This window comes from Quercus suber, unplaced genomic scaffold (genome assembly GCF_002906115.3).
Source record: "Quercus suber isolate HL8 unplaced genomic scaffold, Cork oak 2.0 scaffold_170, whole genome shotgun sequence".
Taxonomy (NCBI): domain Eukaryota; kingdom Viridiplantae; phylum Streptophyta; class Magnoliopsida; order Fagales; family Fagaceae; genus Quercus; species Quercus suber.
Window position 1 is genome coordinate 777,091 of NW_027069630.1, and position 22,100 is coordinate 799,190.

Consider the following 22,100-nt stretch of genomic DNA (forward strand, 5'->3'; position numbering starts at 1 on the left):
AAGCAGGACTTTTATAATTTGGACATAGGTTTTCATGATTGGTGAATAATAGTGGTGAGATTGTTATTTATGTCTTTCTCCTAGAATTTTTTAGTCCTTATAATGAAAAGAATGTGACTTCAAAACCAAGAGCATGTGTTTAAAAACCATAAACAACTCACACAATTTAAGCACTACATAGCACAAACTAACAAAGTGTAGAAAAATAAAGCTCACCTAAGCTAAACAAGGTACACAGTCATGGAATGCAAATTTCATAGGCCAACTTTAATTACACAACTTGAAGATGTGTGATACAATTTTTTGTTTTTCTATTTTTAAAATTTTTTATTAAAATAAAAACTCAAAAACATCAAAAGCAAACTTAGAATAAAATGCATGAATGTAATGCAAATGCAAACCTTAATGAAAAACATTTTTGGTCACAGGAGATTGAAAGAATTAGCACAAGGACCATGGATCTCATAGGTGACTAGAGACGTGATTACACCAATCACTTGATGGAGAAACTCAAACTTGCTTTTATCAAGTGGTTTGGTAAAGATGTCAGCATTTTGACGCTCAGTAGGAATGTAATAAAGAGCAACAACTTTCCTTTTTAACAAGATCCCTAATGAAGTGATATTTAATCTCTATATGTTTGGCCCTAGAGTGTTGTACCGGATTCTTAGTGATATCAATAGCACTAGAATTATCACAATAGACAACCATAGTTTCCTGTGATAAACCATAATCACCTAAAAGTTTCTTCATCCAAAAAGGTTGAGAACAACAACTCCCAGCAGCTATATCTTTTGCTTTTGTAGTCGATAGAGAGACAAAATTTTGCTTTTTACTCATCCAAGCAACCAAGTTGGTTCCCACATAAAAACACCCACTAGTGGTGCTGTTTTTATCATTGGCATTTCCAGCCCAATTAGCATCTGAATACCTAGCAAAAGAGACATTAAACTCTTTGCTATAAAACAACCTAAAATCACAAGTACCACTAACACATTTGATTATTCCTTTTACAACATTTAAATGTGATACTTTTGGATTAGCTTGAAATCTCTCACACACACCAACACTAAAAGCTATATCAGGATGACTAGCAGTCAAATACAATAGACACCCAATCATACTTCTAAATAAAGTGATATCAACATGCCGACCTAATGGATCATTCCCAAGTTTTGCATTGGTGGCCGTTGGTGTTCTATCATGTGCAGCCTTTTCAAGTCCAAATCTCTTGACAAGATTTCTAGCATATTTAGCTCGGTTGATATATATTCCTATGTCTGTTTACTTTATCTGCAATCCTCGAAAGTAGATAAGTTCACCTACCATGCTCATCTCGAACATTTTCTTCATTTCATCTGCAAGAGATTTAGCAAGGATATTATTGGTAGAGCCAAAAACTATATCATCAACATAAACTTGAGCTACAACAAAATGATTCTTATCCTTTCAAATGAAAAGAGTGGTGTCAGCATTTCCTCTCTTGAATCCATTCTCTGTGAGATAAGAAGTCAGTATATCATACCAAGCTCGAGGAGCTTGTTTAAGACCATACAATGCTCTTTTCTATTTGTAGACATCATTAGGTCTATGAGGATCCACAAATCCTTGGGTTGCTTTACATACACTTCTTGTAGCATCCCATTCAAGAATGCACTATTTACATCCATTTGATATAATTTGAAGTCCAAGTGACATGCAATGGCCAAAAGTATTTGGATAGACGCAAGCCTAGCTATAGGTGCAAAAGTCTCGTCAAAATCAACTCCTTCCACTTGAGTGTATTCTTGTGCAACAAGTCTTGATTTATTCCTTATGACTGTTCCATGCTTATCAGACTTGTTCTTGAAGATCCATTTAGTACCAATCATATTGACTCCTTCAAGTCTAGGAACTAGTTCCCACACATCATTTCAAACAAATTGGTGGAGTTCTTCATGCATGGAGTTAATCCAATCAGCATCTTGCAGAGTTTCATCTACTTTCTTGGATTCCACTTGAGAAAGGTAGCATGAGTGAGTAATGACATTCAAAACTTTAGATCTCAATCTCATGTTATCATTTAAACTTCCTAAGATGTTGGTGGGAGGGTGATTAAGCTTAACCCTAGTAGATGGACCTTTCACCAAAGAAGTTGTTGTCCTCTTTTGCTCAGATGGAGTACTTGTCTCATCTTGTTTTTATGGGTTTTCTCGAACTAGGGTTGTTGGTTTTAAAATAGTATCATTTAGAATCAACGGTTCTTCATCATTTGACTTTTCAACATACTCCTTAGGAAAAGTATCTTCAACTTCTACAGATTTTCCTTGAATACTTTGAGCCTCTTCAGTATGAGTTTCAGCACATTATTGATTATTTATCAACACATTAGCAGATTCCATCACAGTTTGGTTCTAAGATTGTACACCATGTACGCTTTGCCTGACGTAGAATATCCAAGAAAGAGTCTTTTATAACTTTTTGTATCAAACTTTTCTAGATTTTCCCGATTTCAAAGGATGTAACAATCACTGCCAAAAACTCTTAAATATTTCACCATCGGTTTCTTTCTTCTCCAGAGTTCATATGAGGTCTTCTTGGTATCGGGACGAAAGTATTGTAGACATCGTATTTTGTATCCCTTACGACTTTGGCCCCCGTTCTCCAATGATGCCCTAATTCCAAGGCCTAAGGTTAGTTTAGAGCGTAATAAGATGTTAAATTGACTTGAGAGGTGTTAAAATGTGAAAATATAACTTTTAACGAGCCAAAATCTACTTTTAGAAAATAAAGGCCAGAGAAAACCCACGGTTTATGTATGCAAGCACAAACCTACATACACAAGCCACACTCTTGCGTACACAGGCACAAGTCTGCGTACGCAGCTAGGGTTTCAGAGACATAAAAAAAGGTAAGTTTTTTGCATTAAAGAGTGAGGTTTGGAATGAATTTCACATCGTCTGGAAGCCATTATAAACCCTTATTTTTTAACTATAAAAAGCTTTACATGATACATTTTCAAAACACATAGAAAATCCTAAGGGAAAACCTAAGATTCACTAGAAATAGTGAATTAAAGGGGGAGTTTTTCATAAAATATTCTTAAGTCAATTTTATTTGATTGAGGCCTTTTCTAGCCTTGATCGTTTGAGATTAAAATTACTAATCACGTTTCTATTGATTTGTAAATAAATTGACCGAGGGGAACGATCAAAATCAAGCTTGAAAGCTTTTTTTTTTTTTTTTTGAGGTATTCTTATAAACTTTTCTTTTTCCATCTCTAATTTAATATTTTCTTTAATCTATTTCTTTGTTTAGTTTATGCTTATATATGTTTGTTTAGGTTAGTTTTAGGCTTTCTTTATGTTTGTTAACATATTTTGTTGTTAGAATTAGGATTTTAGTTCATGCTTAGTTTTTTGCTTTGTTTGTTTGTTTGTTTTTTTTTTTTTTTTTTTTTTTTTTTTTTTTTTTTTTTTTTTTTTTTTTTTTTTTTTTTTTTTGTTTTTTGTTTTTTTTTTGTTTTTTGTTTTTTTTTTTTTCTAGTTTAGGGTTTTGAACAACCCTGCGTACGTGTGCCATGAGCATGTGTACGCAAGCTGTTGTCCAGAAACCCTAATAATTTTGTTTCATCCTTTGCTTTATATAATATGTTTTTGTTTTGGGTTTCTTTTCACATATTTTATGCTTCATAAGTTTCTGTTTACTTTGTTCACATGCTTGTTTATCTTTAACATGTTTAGATTAGGATTTTCTTGTTTAAGATGCTATGTACATGCATTCACTTGCTCATACATGATGCCATAGGTGTTGTGTTGCTGCAAGGTAAGTAATGGTAAGTCATGCATTGATATGAACATGCATTTTTGTGATGAACATGTTTGTGTGATGTTTGATCTTGAAAATGGATGTGTATATGATTTTGTGATTGCCATGATACCTTGCTACCATGATCAAGTTGCTGTCTTTGTTTGAGATGAATGGTATGATAGGGTTTCACATGCTAGAGTTTTTTTTTTTTAATGTGCATATTGGTTTGACTCTCTTTTTGTTTAAGGGTAGATATGTATTAGTTTAGGGATAATGATGCCATGTTTTATGCTTATATGCTAGTGTGTGTGTGTGAGAATAGATACAAGTGTTGAACATGTTTTTAATGAGATTAAGACATAAGACACAATGATTGGAGGCCAATCTTAGGGCTGGGCGGTCTTGAGTGTCTAACACCTTCTCAAAACCATACCTAAACTCTAAATCCATATTCTAATAGTAAGATTAATGATCATTCATCGAAAGGATGCTATATTCATAGTTCCTAGACCATATAACTAGGTGGTGACTTTGACATTTTTTGTTGTGTCCAAAAGAACACTCTGTTCAAAGTATGACATGCAGTGTTTACAGCTTCTCCTTAGAAAGATTTTGGCATACATTTGTTATTCAACATGACTCTGGCCATCTTTTGAATTATTCTATTCTTTCTTTCCACAACCCCATTCTATTAAGGTGTCTTGGGTGTAGAAAATTCTTACTTTGTTCCCTGATCATTGCAAAAGGACTTGAGTTTAAAGTTCTCAAACTTTCTTCCATGATCACTTCTAATCCGAACAATCAAAGTATTCTTCTCAACTTGCAACTTGCACAAATGAATCATCTTGTCAGAAGCTTTAGATTTATCTTTCAAGAGAACCATCCAAGTGTATCGTGTGAAATCATCCACCACAATAAGGATGTACTTCATTTCACCTAAGCTTTGAACTCTGGTAGGACCCATAAAATCAACATGTAGTAACTCTAAGAGTTGAGATGTCTAGACTTCACTGATTGATGGATGCTTAGCTTTCACTTGTTTACCAATCTAACATAGTCCACAAATACTTTTCTCTATCTTTTCAAACTTTGGTAAACCGAGAATTGCTTCACACTTGGAGATTTTCTCTATTTGCTTGTGGCTAGCATGTCCTAACCATTGATGCCATAGGACCACCTAATTAATTTTTACACTATAACACTTACGATTTATGCTTCGTGTTATACTGTAACAATTATCAATGATCCTTATTCCAACACAAATGCAATCACCACCATCATTAAGTATCTCATATTCATACTTTGTGAACAACGCATTTAGCCCTTTATCACAGATCTGACTGATACTCAACAAGTTTGCCTTCAATCCATCCACGTACCACACATCTTTGAACATGGGCAACCCTGTAATGTCTATTGTGCCAATACCTCGGATGACTAACTTGCTTCCATCTCTAAATGTGACGGTTCCAATCTTTTCTTCAAAAAGAGTCTTGAACAACGCTTTATTACCTGTCATGTGCTTAGAACAACCATTATCCAAATACGAAAGACAAATATCATGTGCCTTTAAAGAAGTTAAAGCAATATAACTAACATAATTATTGCAACAAGCAGTTATCCCTAGATACTCAAGGATAGGATTAGCACATTTAAAAAGCCACATAGTCCAAGAGGAAATAGATTCAATTCTCAACCTAATTGCATTCAAGTATAAAGAAAAAGAATCCACGACAGCAAGGGTCAAGGATTAACTCTAGGTATAAAAATCTAAAAACAAGAGTTAACTCGCTCTGATTCCACTTGTTTGTTTTTTGAGACCCCTTAAACTAGATTGTTTACTCTAATATATTAGCCAAGTGATTACTTAGGTTAATTATTCAGATCTAAGTCAAACAATAATAAATCATATTATGCAAAACAGTGGAAAGTAAGTAACAACACGATATGATGACCCAAGAAAATTGATGAAACGAACCGTTTTAAGGTATAAACATGGGGAAGATTTAACCTAGCAATACTCAAGGTAAAGCAAATTCACTATAAGAGAATTGAAGGTACAGTTTTTTTTTTCTAATTACTATATATATATATATAGGGCAAAACTTAGGTACATTATTTAGGTGTTAGGTGCTATTCTTTATGTTCCCCTCTTAAGATTCTGTCATGTAAATTTTTTTTTTTATGTGATTGAAGTATATTTTTTAGTCAGTTAGCCACATTGCTCAATTTTAAGTGGGGAATCTAAGGAACAACACCTAAGTTTTGTCTATATATATATATAGAGATATATAAAATTGAAGCCTTTAACTTTTGGTTGACCTCTCTACAATTTTACACATTAACGTTATTTAAATAAATAAAAAAAATATTCTGATAGGATTTAAAAAAAGAAAAAAAGAGACTTATGTTAGATTAAGAAAAAGTTCACAAAGAGATGCATTGTAGCACAATTGTAAAAATAAATAATAGTTTTTTATTCAATTTGACTTTTTCTCTTTCTTTATTTTCTGTATTTTTCAGTCCTCGATTCCCCATTTAAAATCGTACTGAATCACAATTGCAACCTTTTTCTTACAATAGTTTGGTTTCGCAAGAGCGGTTGCTGGGGAGTTTTAAGACTTAAATGCTAAATACTACCGATATGTGGCATTAGCATTGACGCCTTGAAGGCCGCAATAGAAAAAAATCTCATAGTAGACCTTTTTATTCTAGTGTATTTCGTTAGGTTTAAATGGGGCAGCAAACAGGGCTGCCTATGAATTAGCAAAAGTCTTTCAGCAATTCTGTTTTTGGGTATTTTGGTCTAGCTCTTGGTCCTTCGAGATCTGTTGATGTAATTTCAATGGAGGCTGAGGCTTAATTGTATGATGGATTCTGGTGTGCTGTTAAAGTTCATTGCTTTCATTAAAAAAAGAAAAAGAAAACCCAGATAAGCAATAATTTGGAGGAAAATATGTTGCAAATCATACACATACTGTATAGAAGTCTCAATTTTTGACCCTCTCCACCCGGTGGGCCACTCCATCTCCCCCAAAAATGCCCAAACCCACAAACCACAAGAGAGGAGACCCATCACTTCTAAATGGCGATAACACTCAATACAAGAAGAAATACAATCAGTACTTCTGTTAGTGCTTGCTTGTTCGAAAGTCCCTGTATCCTAATTCCCCTTCACCGCATTCATTTTCATTACACCAGGTACTGTACTTTTATCTCTCTTTCTGTATGTTTAAATGTTTAAGTGTTTAATGTTTATGTTTTGTCAGATGAGAATTGTAATAAACATACAGATGAGAATATGTAATAAACCGGTGGAATTCAACTAGGAAAAGGATTTTAATTGAAATTGTAAAAGCAAATAAATCCTAATTCCTCTAGGAAAGAGAAAACAACATAAAATATTAAAATATTCTATTCTCCCTTAACCAATCTGCATTAATCCGACTGCTACTAGGAATCCAAAATCCTTATCAATATATATAACCCTCTCACTATGTAATAGACATTGTAGTAAGAGTTTGAAAGAGAGTTGCAGTAGTTATTAAGGGGTTGGGTTGTTCATTGCTAGAGAGAACAATGGTGAGGGAAATAAAGTGCTCCCAATGTGGCCTCACTGGCCACAACTTTAAGAATTGCACCGGCTCTGTTATTAGCAATACTGCCAATAATAACACTAATGCAGCTGCGTGCATCAAAATTTTTGGTGTTTATTTACAGAATAATATTAATGGCAACGTCGAGAACAACAAGAGTCAAGTTGTTAGAGAGCCAAGCATTGCTGTTGATCAGAAACCGAAAGGTATATATTATGTCAAAAAACTGCTTTTAGTTTTAGTTTATTGAAAGTAAAAAAAAATCTTGTGTTTTCTTTCTTATGGAAGTAAAAACATTGTGTCAGTGTGTTGTTTGCTGGAAAGAAGTTAGCATTGGACATACGAATTATTAATTAGCAGTTTTTAATGTAGTTAATTTGCTGTTTGTTTCAGGGAAGCGATGGACTGAGGAAGAGCACAAATTATTTCTAATTGGTCTAAACCAGCTTGGGAAACATGATTGGAAAGAAATTTCACAGAAGTTTGTGATCACCAAAACCCCAGCCCAGATTGCTAGTCATGCACAGAAATATTTCTTGAGACAGGCTGAAACTAATAAGATGAAACGCAGACCGAGTGTGTTTGACTTGACTCTGCAGAATGAAGTAGAACTCTCTCCGTCTGCTCCTAAGGATTGCCAAGTTTCACAAACTAAGAAAAGTGATGCTGAAAGCAGCTCTGAATCTTTGGCGTTGGACATTCCACCACTTGCTCAAATTCCACCCTCTGTATGTGGTGCTCCAAGTTATTGTCAGATTCCTTCCATGGTAATTAAAAATTTGATTTTTGCCACCTTTTTTAATTGTTGAATTCTATTTCATATGGTAGTAAAATAAAAATTATTTAAACTGATTTTAGGTCACAACATAATGTGTATTTTATCTTTACTATTAGATAACTGGATAAGAACTATATCAACTATTACACTAGAAACCATTCATTGTTAGTGATCTTTAAAGCAACTTGTCAATGCAATGAACCTTTAAGGAATTAGACTATCATTTGCACACTGTTTACAAATTTAATATCTTGCAGTGCTTTTAAAAAAAATAAAAATTCTTTATGCAATTTGTGGTGAGGGATTATTAGAAAGGGTTCTCCTGGAAATATGCTTGCTTAAATTGTGGTGAGTGGTAGCTGGCAAGATTATGGGGGAAACTTTTTACTTAATAGTGCTTTAAAATAGTGCTATAATTGTATGATCTTCTATGCTGTGCTTCATTAGGACTAATATCAGTTGATTGGAAATGTGCAACCTTACTTTATGCTCCATAGGCTGGTGGTATCTGCGTTTTTAATAAGTCACTGCAGAATTGATTAAAATTGGATTACAATTCTCTAAAGTTCCACAAATAGCATGTTGAATTATATGGTGAACTGGACTTATATATATATATATATATCCTTGATTTGAATCAAGATTGCAGCCTCAGATGTTTCTAATAGCTAGCCACATATGGCTTGTTACAAAGTAGATTTCTTTAAGCATGGAATTTTAATTTATTTCTTTTCAATCACCACTAAATGTAAATACTTCATCTCCTAGGATATACGTAGTATCAATTTCCTTCTGTTTCTTTGATCTCTTAAATTCTCTTTTTTATATGAATCTTCCGTCTAGCCAAAGCATCAAACCAGTTTCTTTTTATAATGATTTTGCTTGTCTTAACAGGTGGGAATGCCTGGCAGTGCACTGTTCATCCCAAACCCAATGGTGAATTTTGCCAGCCAAAGTTATTCGTGGCCTGGAACCCAGCAGACTTTTCGCACTCGTGCTTCTGATATTATTGATCCATCCGATATTCCTTCACTACCGTCTTTCCGTCGCAGTCTATCTGATTTAGGCAATAGGCTTTCATTAATTTCTAGAGATTTTGAAGAGCTTACAATAGGACAGCCTCAGACCTCCCGAGGAATAAATGTATCAACTCCAACATCCGGAGCTATTAGAGTGACATGAAAAGTTTTGATGAGTTGAAGCTTGATTTTTGCATTTTGATTTATCAGTTAAAAGGCTATAAATTTTTTCCCCCTTGCGTATAAAATAGGGGGGCTGAAGGCTTGAGTCAGACTATTTAGTGTACTTTGAGATATTTTACACTATCTGGGTTCTTATCTTTTTCCTTTTAAGTAATTAATAAGTCTGTGGCAAATTCACCAATTTCTATCTATTTTTGATTATGTCAGTTTGCAATTGTAAGGTCATTGCTAAGTTCCAACATCTTTTTTTTTTTGGTCAATCTTAGTTATTGCATTATTCTCTCCCTAGTCCACCTCTCTAGTTCAACTTAGAGGCAACCACACGTTGATCACTAGGTTCCTAACAAATGAAATTAGAGCTGTCATCTTGATCAGTGTAAAGATGAACTGTGATAAGATTTTCAAGAATTGCGGCTAATGTTCAACAAAGTTTTTGAGAATTTCAAGGCTTTATGCAAATGAAGAAGGATGTTAAGAACATGATTGAAGAAGAGTTACAATCTCTTGATTCAATGGAAATTAAAGAGAAAATTATTTTAAAATATTTTTTTTTTCCAAATTTGATCAAGTTTGACCATGGTAAAACTGAGCTTGATCTAAAATGGACCAAGATCTAACCACACGATTAGGAATAATTTGAGTCCATATCAAAGAGAATAAAATTCCCTTTAAAATAACTGTTTGTGGATCTAAATTGGAGTTAAACCAAGCGAGATATCTTGAAATCGCCAAAACGCCCAACATTCCGTTAGTAATTTTTACTAAATGTTGGATGTAAATTTTACCTCTTTCAGTGCACACAATACGTATGTGAAATCCAAAACTTTATAAAGGGACACTTAAGGCTTTGCCCCATACAAAATCTCTACCTTAGTCTACACAACCTAACTCTGTACCTAACAGCCCACCGTATATTAGGCCTTGGACAGCATCTGAGAGCCCAGGATAGTGGCCCAACACTATCCTCGCATAAATTAGCAACATTTGTCAGACCGCAATCGGCTTTTACCAATGCCACCCCCAACACTTGTATAGCATGATCCAACAACGCAACACAAGCCCAATATCACATCGCTCTCACTTGTATAGCATCTACAAATACGCTCTTAATTGGTAGACAGACCAGCTTTGCCTTTCACAACGTTGCTTGCCCACTGCACAACAACCAGCCCACTGCCCAGCATGTTAGACCACCATATGGCCCAACTCAGAACATGTCCACTACTAGGTCCATTTTTATTGCAAAAAGTCCCTTAAGGCCCTTTAGTCTTTATCAAATGGATCATTCGTTAATAACAATAAAATTGTCCAAGGCCCAGCGTCCAAATACAAGTCCTGATTTAAGGGTGAATAATAATAATTCATCAAGAATCTGTCAAAAGAACCCACTGTACTGTATAACATATCCCGTTAGAAAGGCTAATGGGAAGAAATTCAGAAATCAATTTCAGGATTATTGAGTTTAGGTATGAATATTGAGAACCATTTTTAATTCTATTTAGATCGACCAGTTATGAGAATTGTTAGGACAAATATAACAATTAGAATACCCAGAACATTGCATTCCAACAGGATTAGAAGAAGTGGGCCTAAATGAAAATGTAGGCTGCGTTTGTTTTGGGTGAAAATGATTTCAGGAAATCATTTTCCGTAAAATAGGCTGTTTGGTTGGTTTTGAAAATAGCATTTTCCAAAAATTATTTTCCGTTGACCGTGTAAAACGTGACTTTGACCCGGAAATCGTTTTACGTTTTTATTTTACCTTCAAACGATTTTCAGAAAATGCAACAGAGAGAGGGAGCGAGAGAAAGAAGAGAGAACGCAGAGAGAACTTGGATGCTCCAGATCGCCAGCGAACTCCGATCAAGCTCTAGATCGCTCCGAGCTCCAGATCGACTCCAAGCAACGATCGAGCTCCAGATCGCTCCGACTCAAGCAACGATCGACTCCGAGCTCCAGATCGCTCCGAACCCACACGCCGTCGCCGTCGCCGTCGCCTTCGAACCCACACCCGACCCACACGCCGTCACCGTCACGTTGAACCCACACCCGACCCACACGCCTTCGCCTTTTGACCAGATTTGATGATTTATTTTCTTTGGCTTTTGTATTTTTGTGATTGTGGACTGAGAAATGATGTTAATATTTGTTTGGGAGGTGAGAAAATGTGAGAAAATGTGTTTTCTAGTATTTTCAAGAATACAACCAAACACATGAAAATATTTTCTACACATAATTTTCATAATGCAACCAAACACAAGAAAATATTTTCCTTTCCTGAAAATAGCATTTCCGGAAAATAGGCTATTTTCTAGAAATTATTTTACGCGAACCAAACGGACCTGTAGGTGAAATAAGATTTTCTAATTTCCTCTTGAGAAGGGAAAGAGATCAGAAGTCCTTTTAAATTCCAACATGTGAGAGACTTTAAAGATAAAAAACAAAGACAAAAAACTTCGACTAATGTAATGACACAGGACAGTAGGCCATGTCAACCCCAGAGACACGACGTGACCTACAACAATTGTAAGATGTGCATGAATGAGTTCAATTTCAATGACCCTTTTTTGGGGTTAAGTGAATGAGCTCAAAATGGCGTTAAAGAACAACTTACACTCCTTTCTTTCTAGGAAGGTAGATTTTCTAATTTCCTCTAGAGAAGGGAAAGAGATCAGAAGTTCTTTTAAATTCCAACATGTGAGAAACTTTAAAGATAAAAAACAAAGACAAAAAACTTTGACTAATGTAATGACATAGGATAGTAGGCCATGTCAACCCCAAAGACACGACGTGACCTACAATAATTGTAAGATGTGCATGAATGGGTTCAATTTCAATGACCCTTTTTTTGGGTTAAGTGAATGAGCTCAAAATGGCATTAAAGAACAACTTACACTCCTTTCTTTCTAGGAAGGTAGATTTTCTAATTTCCTCAAGAGAAGGGAAAGAGATCAGAAATCCTTTTAAATTCCAACACTTGAGAGACTTTAAAGATAAAAAACAAAGACAAAAAAGTTCGACTAATGTAATGACACAAGATGGTAGGCCATGTCAACCCCAGAGACACTGCGTGACCTACAGTAAATGTAAGATGCACATGAATGGATTCAATTTCAATGACCCTTTTCTTGGGTTAAGTGAATGAGCTCAAAATGGACGCTAAAGAACAACTTACACTCCTTTCTTTCTAGGAAGGTTGCAATTACAAACTAACAGCTACTATCCCACTTGACTGTTGTTTTCTTTTTTGAATCTTGGTCTTTTCTGAGTTGTATTTGTTTCTTGTTGTTGCTGGTTGGCCGTAATATTTGCTGTAAACAAACTAACTTAATTAAGATTTCCAACTTGGGTGTAGTGATTTTAAGTGAAGTCATGACAATTTCATTTGTTTTGTTTTTTTAGATTGCATAAAACAATTTATGTGTAATAAACATAGCCCATGATTCAAAATAAATATATTCTTTGTTAGGTTAAAAAAAAAAAGTGTTTTCACAAATACACGAGCTTTATACTGTTTGGTGTTATTGGATTTTTCATAGCCGAAGAAGTCTACCTTTCAGCAAATAGTTTATTTCCTGGCACAAAAATGAAGCTAGAGGCTGGCATGGAACAAAGCCAGGGTTGTAGTATATTACTTGTAAATTTTTTTTTTTTTTTAGATACAATAATAATATTTCAAATTTATACCAACAGTTTTTTTTTTTTTTTTTTTAAATTCTATCTCCTGGAGGCTGGTGCAGGAAGGTCGACGTGTGGGGGCGGCATGTGGAGGCGTGGAGCAGTGAGAGAAGAGGAGGGGCTGAGGGCTGAACTCTTTAAGAAAAAATTGAGAGAAAATGTTGAGGAAGGGGGCGGCTGAACTGAAGAAAAGAAAAGAAAAGGGAAGAATAAAAGAGGGAGGGTATTTCCGTATTTTACCTCACGCTCTAGGGTTTTAAAATTTAGGGAGGGTATTTCCGTATTTTACCTCATGCTCTAAGGTTTTAAAAATTAAATAGCAAAAAGAAACGCCCCCCCCACGCGAAGGCTTGAACCTGGGATCAGCAAGCATTCCACAAAGTAGCATACCACTAAGCCACTGATCAGTTATGTAATAGAATTACATAAATATATATATATATTCGGTCGGTTCGGTTCGGTTTCGGGTGAAAAAATCCAGCACCGAAACCGAAACCGAAACCGAAAATTTCGGTTTTTAAAAACTAAAATCGAAACCAAACCGAACCGAAACCGAACCGAAAATTTGGCAACGGTTCGGTCGGTTTCAGTCGGTTTGTTCGGTTCGTCGGTTTTTTGCACACCCCTACTAATTCCTCTAGGAAAGAGAAAACAACAAATATGATCTTCAATGCTGTGCTTCATTAGGACTAATGTCAGTTGATTGGAAATTTGCAACCTTACTTTATGCTCCATAGGCTGGTGGTATCTGTGTTTTTAATAAATCACTGCAGAATTGATTAAAATTGGATTACAATTCTCTAAAGTTCCACAAATAGCATGTTGAATTATATGGTGAACTGGATTTATATATATCCTTGATTCAAATCAAGATTGCAGCCTCAGATGTTCCTAATAGCTAGCCACATATGGCTTGTTACAAAGTAGATTTCTTTAAGCATGGACTTTTAATTTATTTCTTTTCAATCACCACTAAATGTAAATACTTCATCCCCTAGGATTACCTAGTATCAATTTCCTTCTGTTTCTTTGATCTCTTAAATTCTCTTATTTATATGAATTTTTCATCTAGCCAAAGCATCAAACCAGTTTCTTTTTATAATGATTTTGCTTGTCTTAACAGGTGGGAATGCCTGGCAGTGCACTGTTCATCCCAAACCCAATGGTGAATTTTGCCAGCCAAAGTTATTCGTGCTGGTTGCCTGGAACCCAGCAGACTTTTTGTACTCTTGCTTCTGATATTATTGATCCATCCGATATTCCTTCACCACCATCTTTCTGTCGCAGTCTATCTGATTTAGGCAATAGGCTTTCATCAATTGCTAGAGATGTTGAAGAGCTTACAATAGGACAGCCTCAGACCTCCCGAGGAATAAATGTATCAACTCAAACATCTGGAGCTATTAGAGTGACATGAAAAGTTTTGATGAGTTGAAAGCTTGATTTTTGCATTTTGATTTATCAGTTAAAAGGCTATAAATTTTTTCCCCCTCGGCCCTCGCGTATAAAATAGGGGGGCTGAAGGCTTGAGTCAGAAAAAAGTTAGAAGGCAATTTATTCTTTACTATTTAGCGTACTTTGAGGTATTTTACACTATCTGGGTTCTTATCTTTATCCTTTTAAGTAATTAATAAATCTGTGGCAAATTCACCAATTTCTATCTATTTTTGATTATCTCAGTTTGCAATTGTAAGGTCATTGCTAATTCCAACATCCTTTTTTTTTTCCTCGTCAATCTTAGTTATTGCATTATTCTCTCCATAGTCCACCTCTCTAGTTCAACTTAGAGGCAACCACACGTTGATCACTAGGTTCCTAACAAATGAAATTAGAGCTGTCATCTTGATAAGTGTAAAGATGACCTATGATAAGATTTTCAAGAGTTGCGGCTAATGTTCAACAAAGTTTTTGAGAATTTCAAGGCTTTATGCAAATGAAGAAGGATGATAAGAATATGATTGAAGAAGAGTTACAATCTCTTGATTCGATGGAAATTAAAGAGAAAATTAAGTTTTAAAATATTTTTTCCAAATTTGATCAAGTTTGACTGTGGTAAAAATGAGCTTGATCTAAAATTGATCAAGATCTAATCACATGATTAAGAATAATTTGAGTCAATATCAAAGAAAATAAAATTCCATTTAAAATGACTGCTCGTGGATCCAAATTAAAGCTAAAACAAAGTGAGAAATCTCGAAATTGCCAAAACGTTCAACATATAGTTAGTAACTTTTACTAAATGTTGGATATAAATTTTACATTGGTTGTCTTTTAGTGCACACAATACATATGTGAAATCCAGAGCTTTACTAAGGGACACTTAAGGTTTTGCCCTATACAAAATCTCTACTTTAGTCTACACAACATAACTCTCTACCTAACAGCCTAGTCTTGCTACCAGCCCACCATATATTAGGCCTTGGACACCATCTGAGAGCCCATGAGAGTAGCCCAACACTATGCTCACATAAATTAGCAATATTTGTCAGGCCGCAATCCAATGCCACCCCCAACACTTGTATAGCATGATCCAACAACGCAACACAAGCCCAATGTCACATCGCCCTCACTTGTATAGCATCATACAAATACGCTCTTAATGGGTAGACAGACTAGCTTTGCCTTTCACAACGTTGCTTGCCCACTGCACAACAACCAGCCCATGGCCCAGCATGTTAGACCACCATATAGCCCAACTCAGAACATGTCCACTATCAGGTCCATTTTTTTTGCAAAAAGTCCCTTAAGGCCCTTTACTCTTTATCAAATGGATCATTTGTTAATAACAAAAAGTTTGTACAAGGCCCAGCGTCCAGATACAAATCCTGATTTAAGGGTGAATAATAATAATATCATCAAGAATCTGTCAAAAGAACCCACTGTACTATATAACCTATCATGTTAGAAAGGCTAATGGGAAGAAATTCAGAAATCAATTTCAGGATTATTGAGTTTAGGTATGAATATTGAGAACCATTTTTAATTCTATTTAGATCGACCAGTTATGAGAATTGTTAGGACAAATATAACAATTAGAATACCCAGAACATTCCATTCCAACAGGATTAGAAGAAGGGGGCCTGAATGAAAATGTTGGCGTGAAATACGATTTTCTAATTTCCTCTTTAGAAGGGAAAGAGGTCAGAAGTCCTTTTAAATTCCAACACGTGAGAGACTTTAAAGATAGAAAACAAAGACAAAAAACTTTGACTAATGTAATGACACAGGACAGTATGCCATGTCGACCCCAGTGACACGGCGTACCCTAGAGTAAATGTAAGATGCACATGAATGGATTCAATTTCAATGACGCTTTTCTTGGGTTAAGTGAATGAGCTCAAAATGGACGCTAAAGAGCAACTTACACTCATTTCTTTCTAGGAAGGTTGCAATTACAAACTAACAGCTGCTATCTCACTTGACTGTTGTTTTCTTTTTTGAATCTTGACTAATGTAATGACACAGGACAGTATGCCATGTCGACCCTAGAGACACGGCGTGCTCTAGAGTAAATGTAAGATGCACATGAATGGATTCAATTTCAATGACCCTTTTCTTGGGGTTAAGTGAATGAGCTCAAAATGGACGCTAAAGAACAACTTACACTCCTTTCTTTCTAGGAAGGTTGCAATTACAAACTAACAGCTGCTATCTTACTTGACTATTGTTTTCTTTTTTGAATCTTGGTCTTTTCTGAGTTGTATTTGTTTCTTGTTGTTGCTGGTTGGCCGTAATATTTGCCGTAAGCAAACTAACTTAATTAAGATTTCCAACTTGGGTGTAGTGATTTTAAGTGAAGTCACATTTTTTTTTAGATTGCATAAACAATTTATGTGTAATAAACATAGCCCATGATCCAAAATAAATATATTCTTTGTTAGGTTAAAAAAAAAAAAAAATAGTGTTTTCACAAATACACGAGCTTTATACTGTTTGGTGTTATTGGATTTTTCATAGCCGAAGAAATCTACCTTTCAGCAAATAGTTTATTTCCTGGCACAAAAATGAAGCTAGAGGCTGGCATGGAACAAAGCCAGGGTTGTAGTATATTACTTGTAATTTTTTTAAATTTTTTTATAGATACAATAATAATATTTCAAATTTATACCAATAGATTTTTTTTTTTTTTTAATTGTCGAATAAAAATTCTATCTCCAACCTATTATCTAATTGATTTTCATTTTGTTACTATAAAGTCTTGGTCTTGGTCTTAAATTTTCTTTTAGACGTAGATCCAGCCCTTCAATCAGGGTATGGAAAACTGGTTATGGTGCTTAAAAATATCGTAATTTCTCATCCTGTATTCCTAAGGCTAAATGCGAGATACAATACTGAAGGAGAGACGAAAATTTCTACTAAAAAATGAGTGGTGCGTATACATGCTGCTTCAAATGCCATAATTGACGGGGAGTGACAACTTGACCTACGGTGAGGCCAACACAGAGACTTCCTAAGTACAGCTACTGGTGCTGGTGGGGTCCACCCAATCTTGTATGCATGCCACTGCATATTTCATTCCATTTGTCTATAAATGAACTACGCATTCATTTCCTTGCTAATCCAGGAGTTGTAAACACATAAAAGATACTACTAGATAACTTATACAGACACTATGAGGCTAGCATTAATATCTTGCTTCATGTTCTTGAGCTCACTTTTTCATCCCGCTTACTCTTCATCTTCTATTCGTCCATTGTGTCGCGTTGACGAGAGCTCCGCCTTGTTGCAATTCAAGGAAAGCTTTATTGTCAACTCCTCCACCTGTTTAATTCGTTCTGCTTATCCTAAGGTTGCGTCATGGTTGCTTGAAGGAGAAAACAGCAGTTGTTGCTTGTGGGACGGGGTTGATTGTGATGATGACACTGGTCATGTGATTGGCCTTAACCTCAGCAGCAGTTGCCTCTATGGTTCCATCAACTCTAGTAGCAGCCTTTTCCGCCTTATCCACCTTCGACAACTTGACCTCAGCTACAATTTCTTCAACTACTCTCAGATACCATCTACTATAGGCAATCTTTCCATGCTGACATATCTCAACCTTTCTAATTCCTTCTTTCTCGGTCAAATTCCATCAGAAATTTCACTACTCTACAAATTGTCTATCCTTGATTTGTCTTATAATTCTTATTCATTTTTACAACGTTTGGAACTCAAAAGACCCACTCTAGAAAGCCTAGTACAAAACTTAACCAACCTAGAGAAACTTGATCTCTCTGTGGTAGACATATCTTCTCCAGTTCCAAATCAATTGGCAAATATATCCTCCCTGACTGCTCTTGTCCTCCATGATTGTAGGTTGGTTGGGCAATTTCCAATAAGGATTTTGCAGCTACCAAACCTACAGATTCTTGTGCTAGGGAACAACTTTGATCTCAAAGGTTATTTGCCTCACTTGCATTTGAGCAATCGCCTTAAGTATTTGTTAGTGGGGCATACCGGACTTTCTGGTGAGATACCTGCCTCAATCGGAAACCTTGATTCCTTGGAGAGATTGGATCTTGGAGATTGTAACTTCTCAGGGTTGATTCCCCCTTCACTAGGTAACCTTTCCAAGCTCACTTTACTACACCTTTCAGGAGATAATTTTAGAGAACAGGCGCCTTCTTTCTTCTCAAATCTCACCCAACTAATTTATCTATCCATTTCCTCATTTAACATGAGCACTGGGAGCTTGTCATGGCTCAATCAGCTCAGCAATATAAATAACTTGCACCTTTCCAAAAACAATTTAAGAGAGATCCCACCATCTCTTGCCAATTTCACCCAACTCGCTGTTTTGGATTTAAGCTCTAATGATTTCACTAGTCGCATACCATTTTGGGTTTTCAATCTAACCAAATTAGTTTATCTGGATTTTTCATTAAATAAGTTGAGCGGTGCCATTTCAAGCTCTCTCTCTCAACTTGAGAATCTTGAATATCTTGATCTTTTTTCAAATAATTTAAGTGGCACGGTGGAGCTAGACATGCTACTTAGGCCTAAAAATTTAACAGCATTGTGTGTGTCATTGAACAAATTATCATTGCTTCCCCCCAAAAATTCCAATGCTACTATTCAAAAGTTCATGATTTTGGGGTTGGCTTCATGCAATCTGAGTTCGTTCCCGAACTTCTTACAAAATCAAGATAGATTGGGTTCTTTAGATTTAGCCTTCAACAATATTCATGGCCAGATACCCCAATGGTTTTGGAAAACAAGTACACAAAGTCTGATCTTTTTGGATCTCTCTCACAACTTTCTAACCGGCTCTAGCCAAACTCCTGTTGATCTTCCTTGGTCTAGTTTAGAATTTCTAGACATAAGCTCGAACAAGCTCCAAGGATCATTGCCAATTCCACAATCCCCCATCTTCTTCTATTCAATCTCAAAAAATGAACTTACAGGGGAGATCTCACCATTGATTTGCAATTTAATATTTCTTGAAGTTCTTGATTTGTCGGAGAACAACTTGAATGGAAAAATTCCAAAATGTTTGGGAAACTTCAGCAATTCTCTCACCATATTGAATTTAAGAAGAAACAACTTGCATGGCACTATTCCTCACACGTGGACAAGTGGGAACAAATTAAGGATGATTGACGTGGGTGACAACAAGTTGAGAGGGCAAGTCCCAAAATCAATAGTCAATTGTATGTTGCTAGAGAATCTTGATCTTGGAAACAACCAGATCAATGATAGTTTTCCCTTTTGGTTGGCAACCCTTCCTGAGTTGAAGATTCTCATATTGCGCTCTAATTATTTTCATGGTCCAATAGCGGCTCCTGAATTTAGTCTTGTGTTCCCTAAATTGCGCATCTTTGACATTTCTTGCAATAGTATCACTGGTAGTCTACCTTCAAAATTCTTCCAAAGTTGGAATGCCATGAAAATTGTTGATGATGGCCAGTTAAGTTACATGCAAGTAAAGACAGTTGTTTTTCAGATGGGATCACTTGGTCATTTTCCTGATCATTATGACTATTCGATGATAATGACAAACAAGCACTTGACAACAAAATATTATAAAATAATAGAAGGCTTGGAAATCATTGATTTCTCACACAATAGATTTGAAGGAGTGATTCCAGAATCTATTGGAACTCTTAAGGGGCTTCGTGCATTGAACTTATCCAACAACATATTTATTGGTCATATGCCACCATCCTTGGGAAACTTAACACTACTTGAATCACTGGACCTTTCACATAACAATCTCTCAGGAGAGATCCCTCAACAACTAGTGCAACTCACTTTCCTAGCATCTTTTGACATATCTTACAACAATTTCACAGGATCGATACCACGAGGAAACCAATTTGATACATTTCTAAATAGTTCATTTGAAGAGAATTCAGGATTGTGTGGAAACCCGTTGTCAAGAAAATGTGAAGGATCACCGCCTTTAACCTTCAAAGAGAATCTAGAGAACTCTAGATTTTCAATTGAAATTGATTGGACATTTGTTGTGATTGGATATGGAAGCGGTTTTATAATTGGACTGGTTATTGGCCACAAAATGAGCGCTAGGAAACTTGACTGGCTTGTGAACTTATTTGGAATAAGGAAGCAGAAATGGCAAAGACAGAAGATATGGGGACGTTGGAAATAAAATTCCGTGGTCAGAATATCTTCCACATGTGTTCAAATTTGTATTTGCTTGTCGCACTTCTATATTTTTCTTTTATTATTATTATTATTATGTACTTTTTTAGAGGGGTGGGGACATGGGGTATATGGAAGCACTCCAAACTAGATGTAAAACTTAGAGCAATTATGTATTATCATATATGAATAAGATTCCTGTTTATTGTTATTGGCCACAAAATGAGCGCTAGGAAACTTGACTGGCTTGTGAACTTATTTGGAATAAGGAAGCAGAAATGGCAAAGACAGAAGATATGGGGACGTTGGAAATAAAATTCCGTGGTCAGAATATCTTCCACATGTGTTCAAATTTGTATTTGCTTGTCGCACTTCTATATTTTTCTTTTATTATTATTATTATTATGTACTTTTTTAGAGGGGTGGGGACATGGGGTATATGGAAGCACTCCAAACTAGATGTAAAACTTAGAGCAATTATGTATTATCATATATGAATAAGATTCCTGTTTATCATTTTTTTTTTTTTTTTTGATACCACAAAAGGAAGATACAAGAATATCAGTTTACAAAAGAAGTTGGTTCACCCCAACTGTTATGTATTGGCGTTCTAACTGCCATAGTTGCATCATTATACACAAAATCACATACAATTCTAGGAACCTCTAACAGCTTACAAACCAGACCCTCCAAGTACAAAACATCGAGGTCAGCAATGAGAGACCTCTCATGCCAAGTTGGTTTCTTAGATTTACGAACAAGCTAAATTAGGTCCTTACTGTTGGTCAAAACAAGAATCCGTTAAAACCCATGGTTCCTGACTATAAAGACAGCTTCCATCAGAGCCTCCTGCACAGCTCCTTTAATTGTACTAGCGTTGCTGCTATGAACACCATAGAATTTGTTAACTCCTTGCTGATCTTTAGCTTCAAAAGCTCAAGCACTCCTATTGAGTCTCAAGTTTCTAACCCCTGCAATTTTAAGTAGGAGCTGCCACTGTCCAGTGACATTGTTGGGTTCATTGCTTGGCCTGCTTCTTCTAATAAGGGGACTAGATTGGCTGGAGAAGACTTCCTTGTACCTGCAAGACAAAGTTTGGGTTGTTAGGATTACTTCCATGGGGTTGGGTTGTTTACCTTCATGTATCACCATATTCCTATGTAGGGCTGTAAACGAACCAAGCCGATTGTGAACAACTTGGGCTTGGCTCAATAAAAATCTCGTTCATGTTTGTTTGTTTATAAATAAGCCAAGCTTGAGCCTTAGTTTTCGGCTTGTTTGATAAACAAGCCGAGCTTGAGCAAAAAAATTTGTTCGTAAACAAGCTCGTGAACAATTGAGCTTGAACACAAGCCAAGCTTAAGCTCATATATAACTTGATAAAAGGCTTGATATATATTTACTAAATAAACTAAATATTTTTATATTACACATATTTTAATAAAATTTTCCACAGAAGATAACTTTTCAGTACCC

The 22,100-nt window shown here is 35.6% G+C and overlaps 2 protein-coding genes across 3 annotated transcripts; both read left to right on the forward strand.

Moving 5' to 3' along the window:
• Positions 1 to 6,350: 6,350 nt before the first annotated feature.
• LOC111990118 (uncharacterized) lies at positions 6,351 to 9,546 on the forward strand. Of its 2 annotated transcripts, XM_024021934.2 has the most exons (4): positions 6,351 to 6,990; positions 7,510 to 7,591; positions 7,779 to 8,152; positions 9,058 to 9,546. In XM_024021934.2, the coding sequence occupies exons 3-4, from the start codon at positions 7,946 to 7,948 to the stop codon at positions 9,343 to 9,345; spliced, it is 495 nt and encodes a 164-aa protein (XP_023877702.1). In that variant the 5' UTR covers positions 6,351 to 6,990; positions 7,510 to 7,591; positions 7,779 to 7,945; the 3' UTR covers positions 9,346 to 9,546. The 2 variants fall into 2 exon arrangements, with proteins under 2 accessions (XP_023877702.1, XP_065634043.1); XM_065777971.1 differs by lacking the exon at positions 7,510 to 7,591.
• An 8,109-nt stretch (positions 9,547 to 17,655) lies between these two features.
• Positions 17,656 to 20,631, forward strand: LOC111984817 (receptor-like protein 7). Its single transcript, XM_024016440.1, has one exon. It carries the CDS (start codon positions 17,656 to 17,658, stop codon positions 20,629 to 20,631), a length of 2,976 nt encoding a protein of 991 aa, XP_023872208.1.
• The last annotated feature ends 1,469 nt before the right edge of the window (positions 20,632 to 22,100 follow it).

Bases quoted from the DNA above. Each gene is read 5' to 3' on its own strand.
- LOC111984817 (XM_024016440.1), top strand. From the start codon at position 17,656: ATGAGGCTAGCATTAATATCTTGCTTCATGTTCTTGAGCTCACTTTTT.
- LOC111990118 (XM_024021934.2), top strand. From the start codon at position 7,946: ATGAAACGCAGACCGAGTGTGTTTGACTTGACTCTGCAGAATGAAGTA. The intron at 8,153-9,057 runs GTAATTAAAAAT...TTGTCTTAACAG, and splicing joins ATTGTCAGATTCCTTCCATG to GTGGGAATGCCTGGCAGTGC.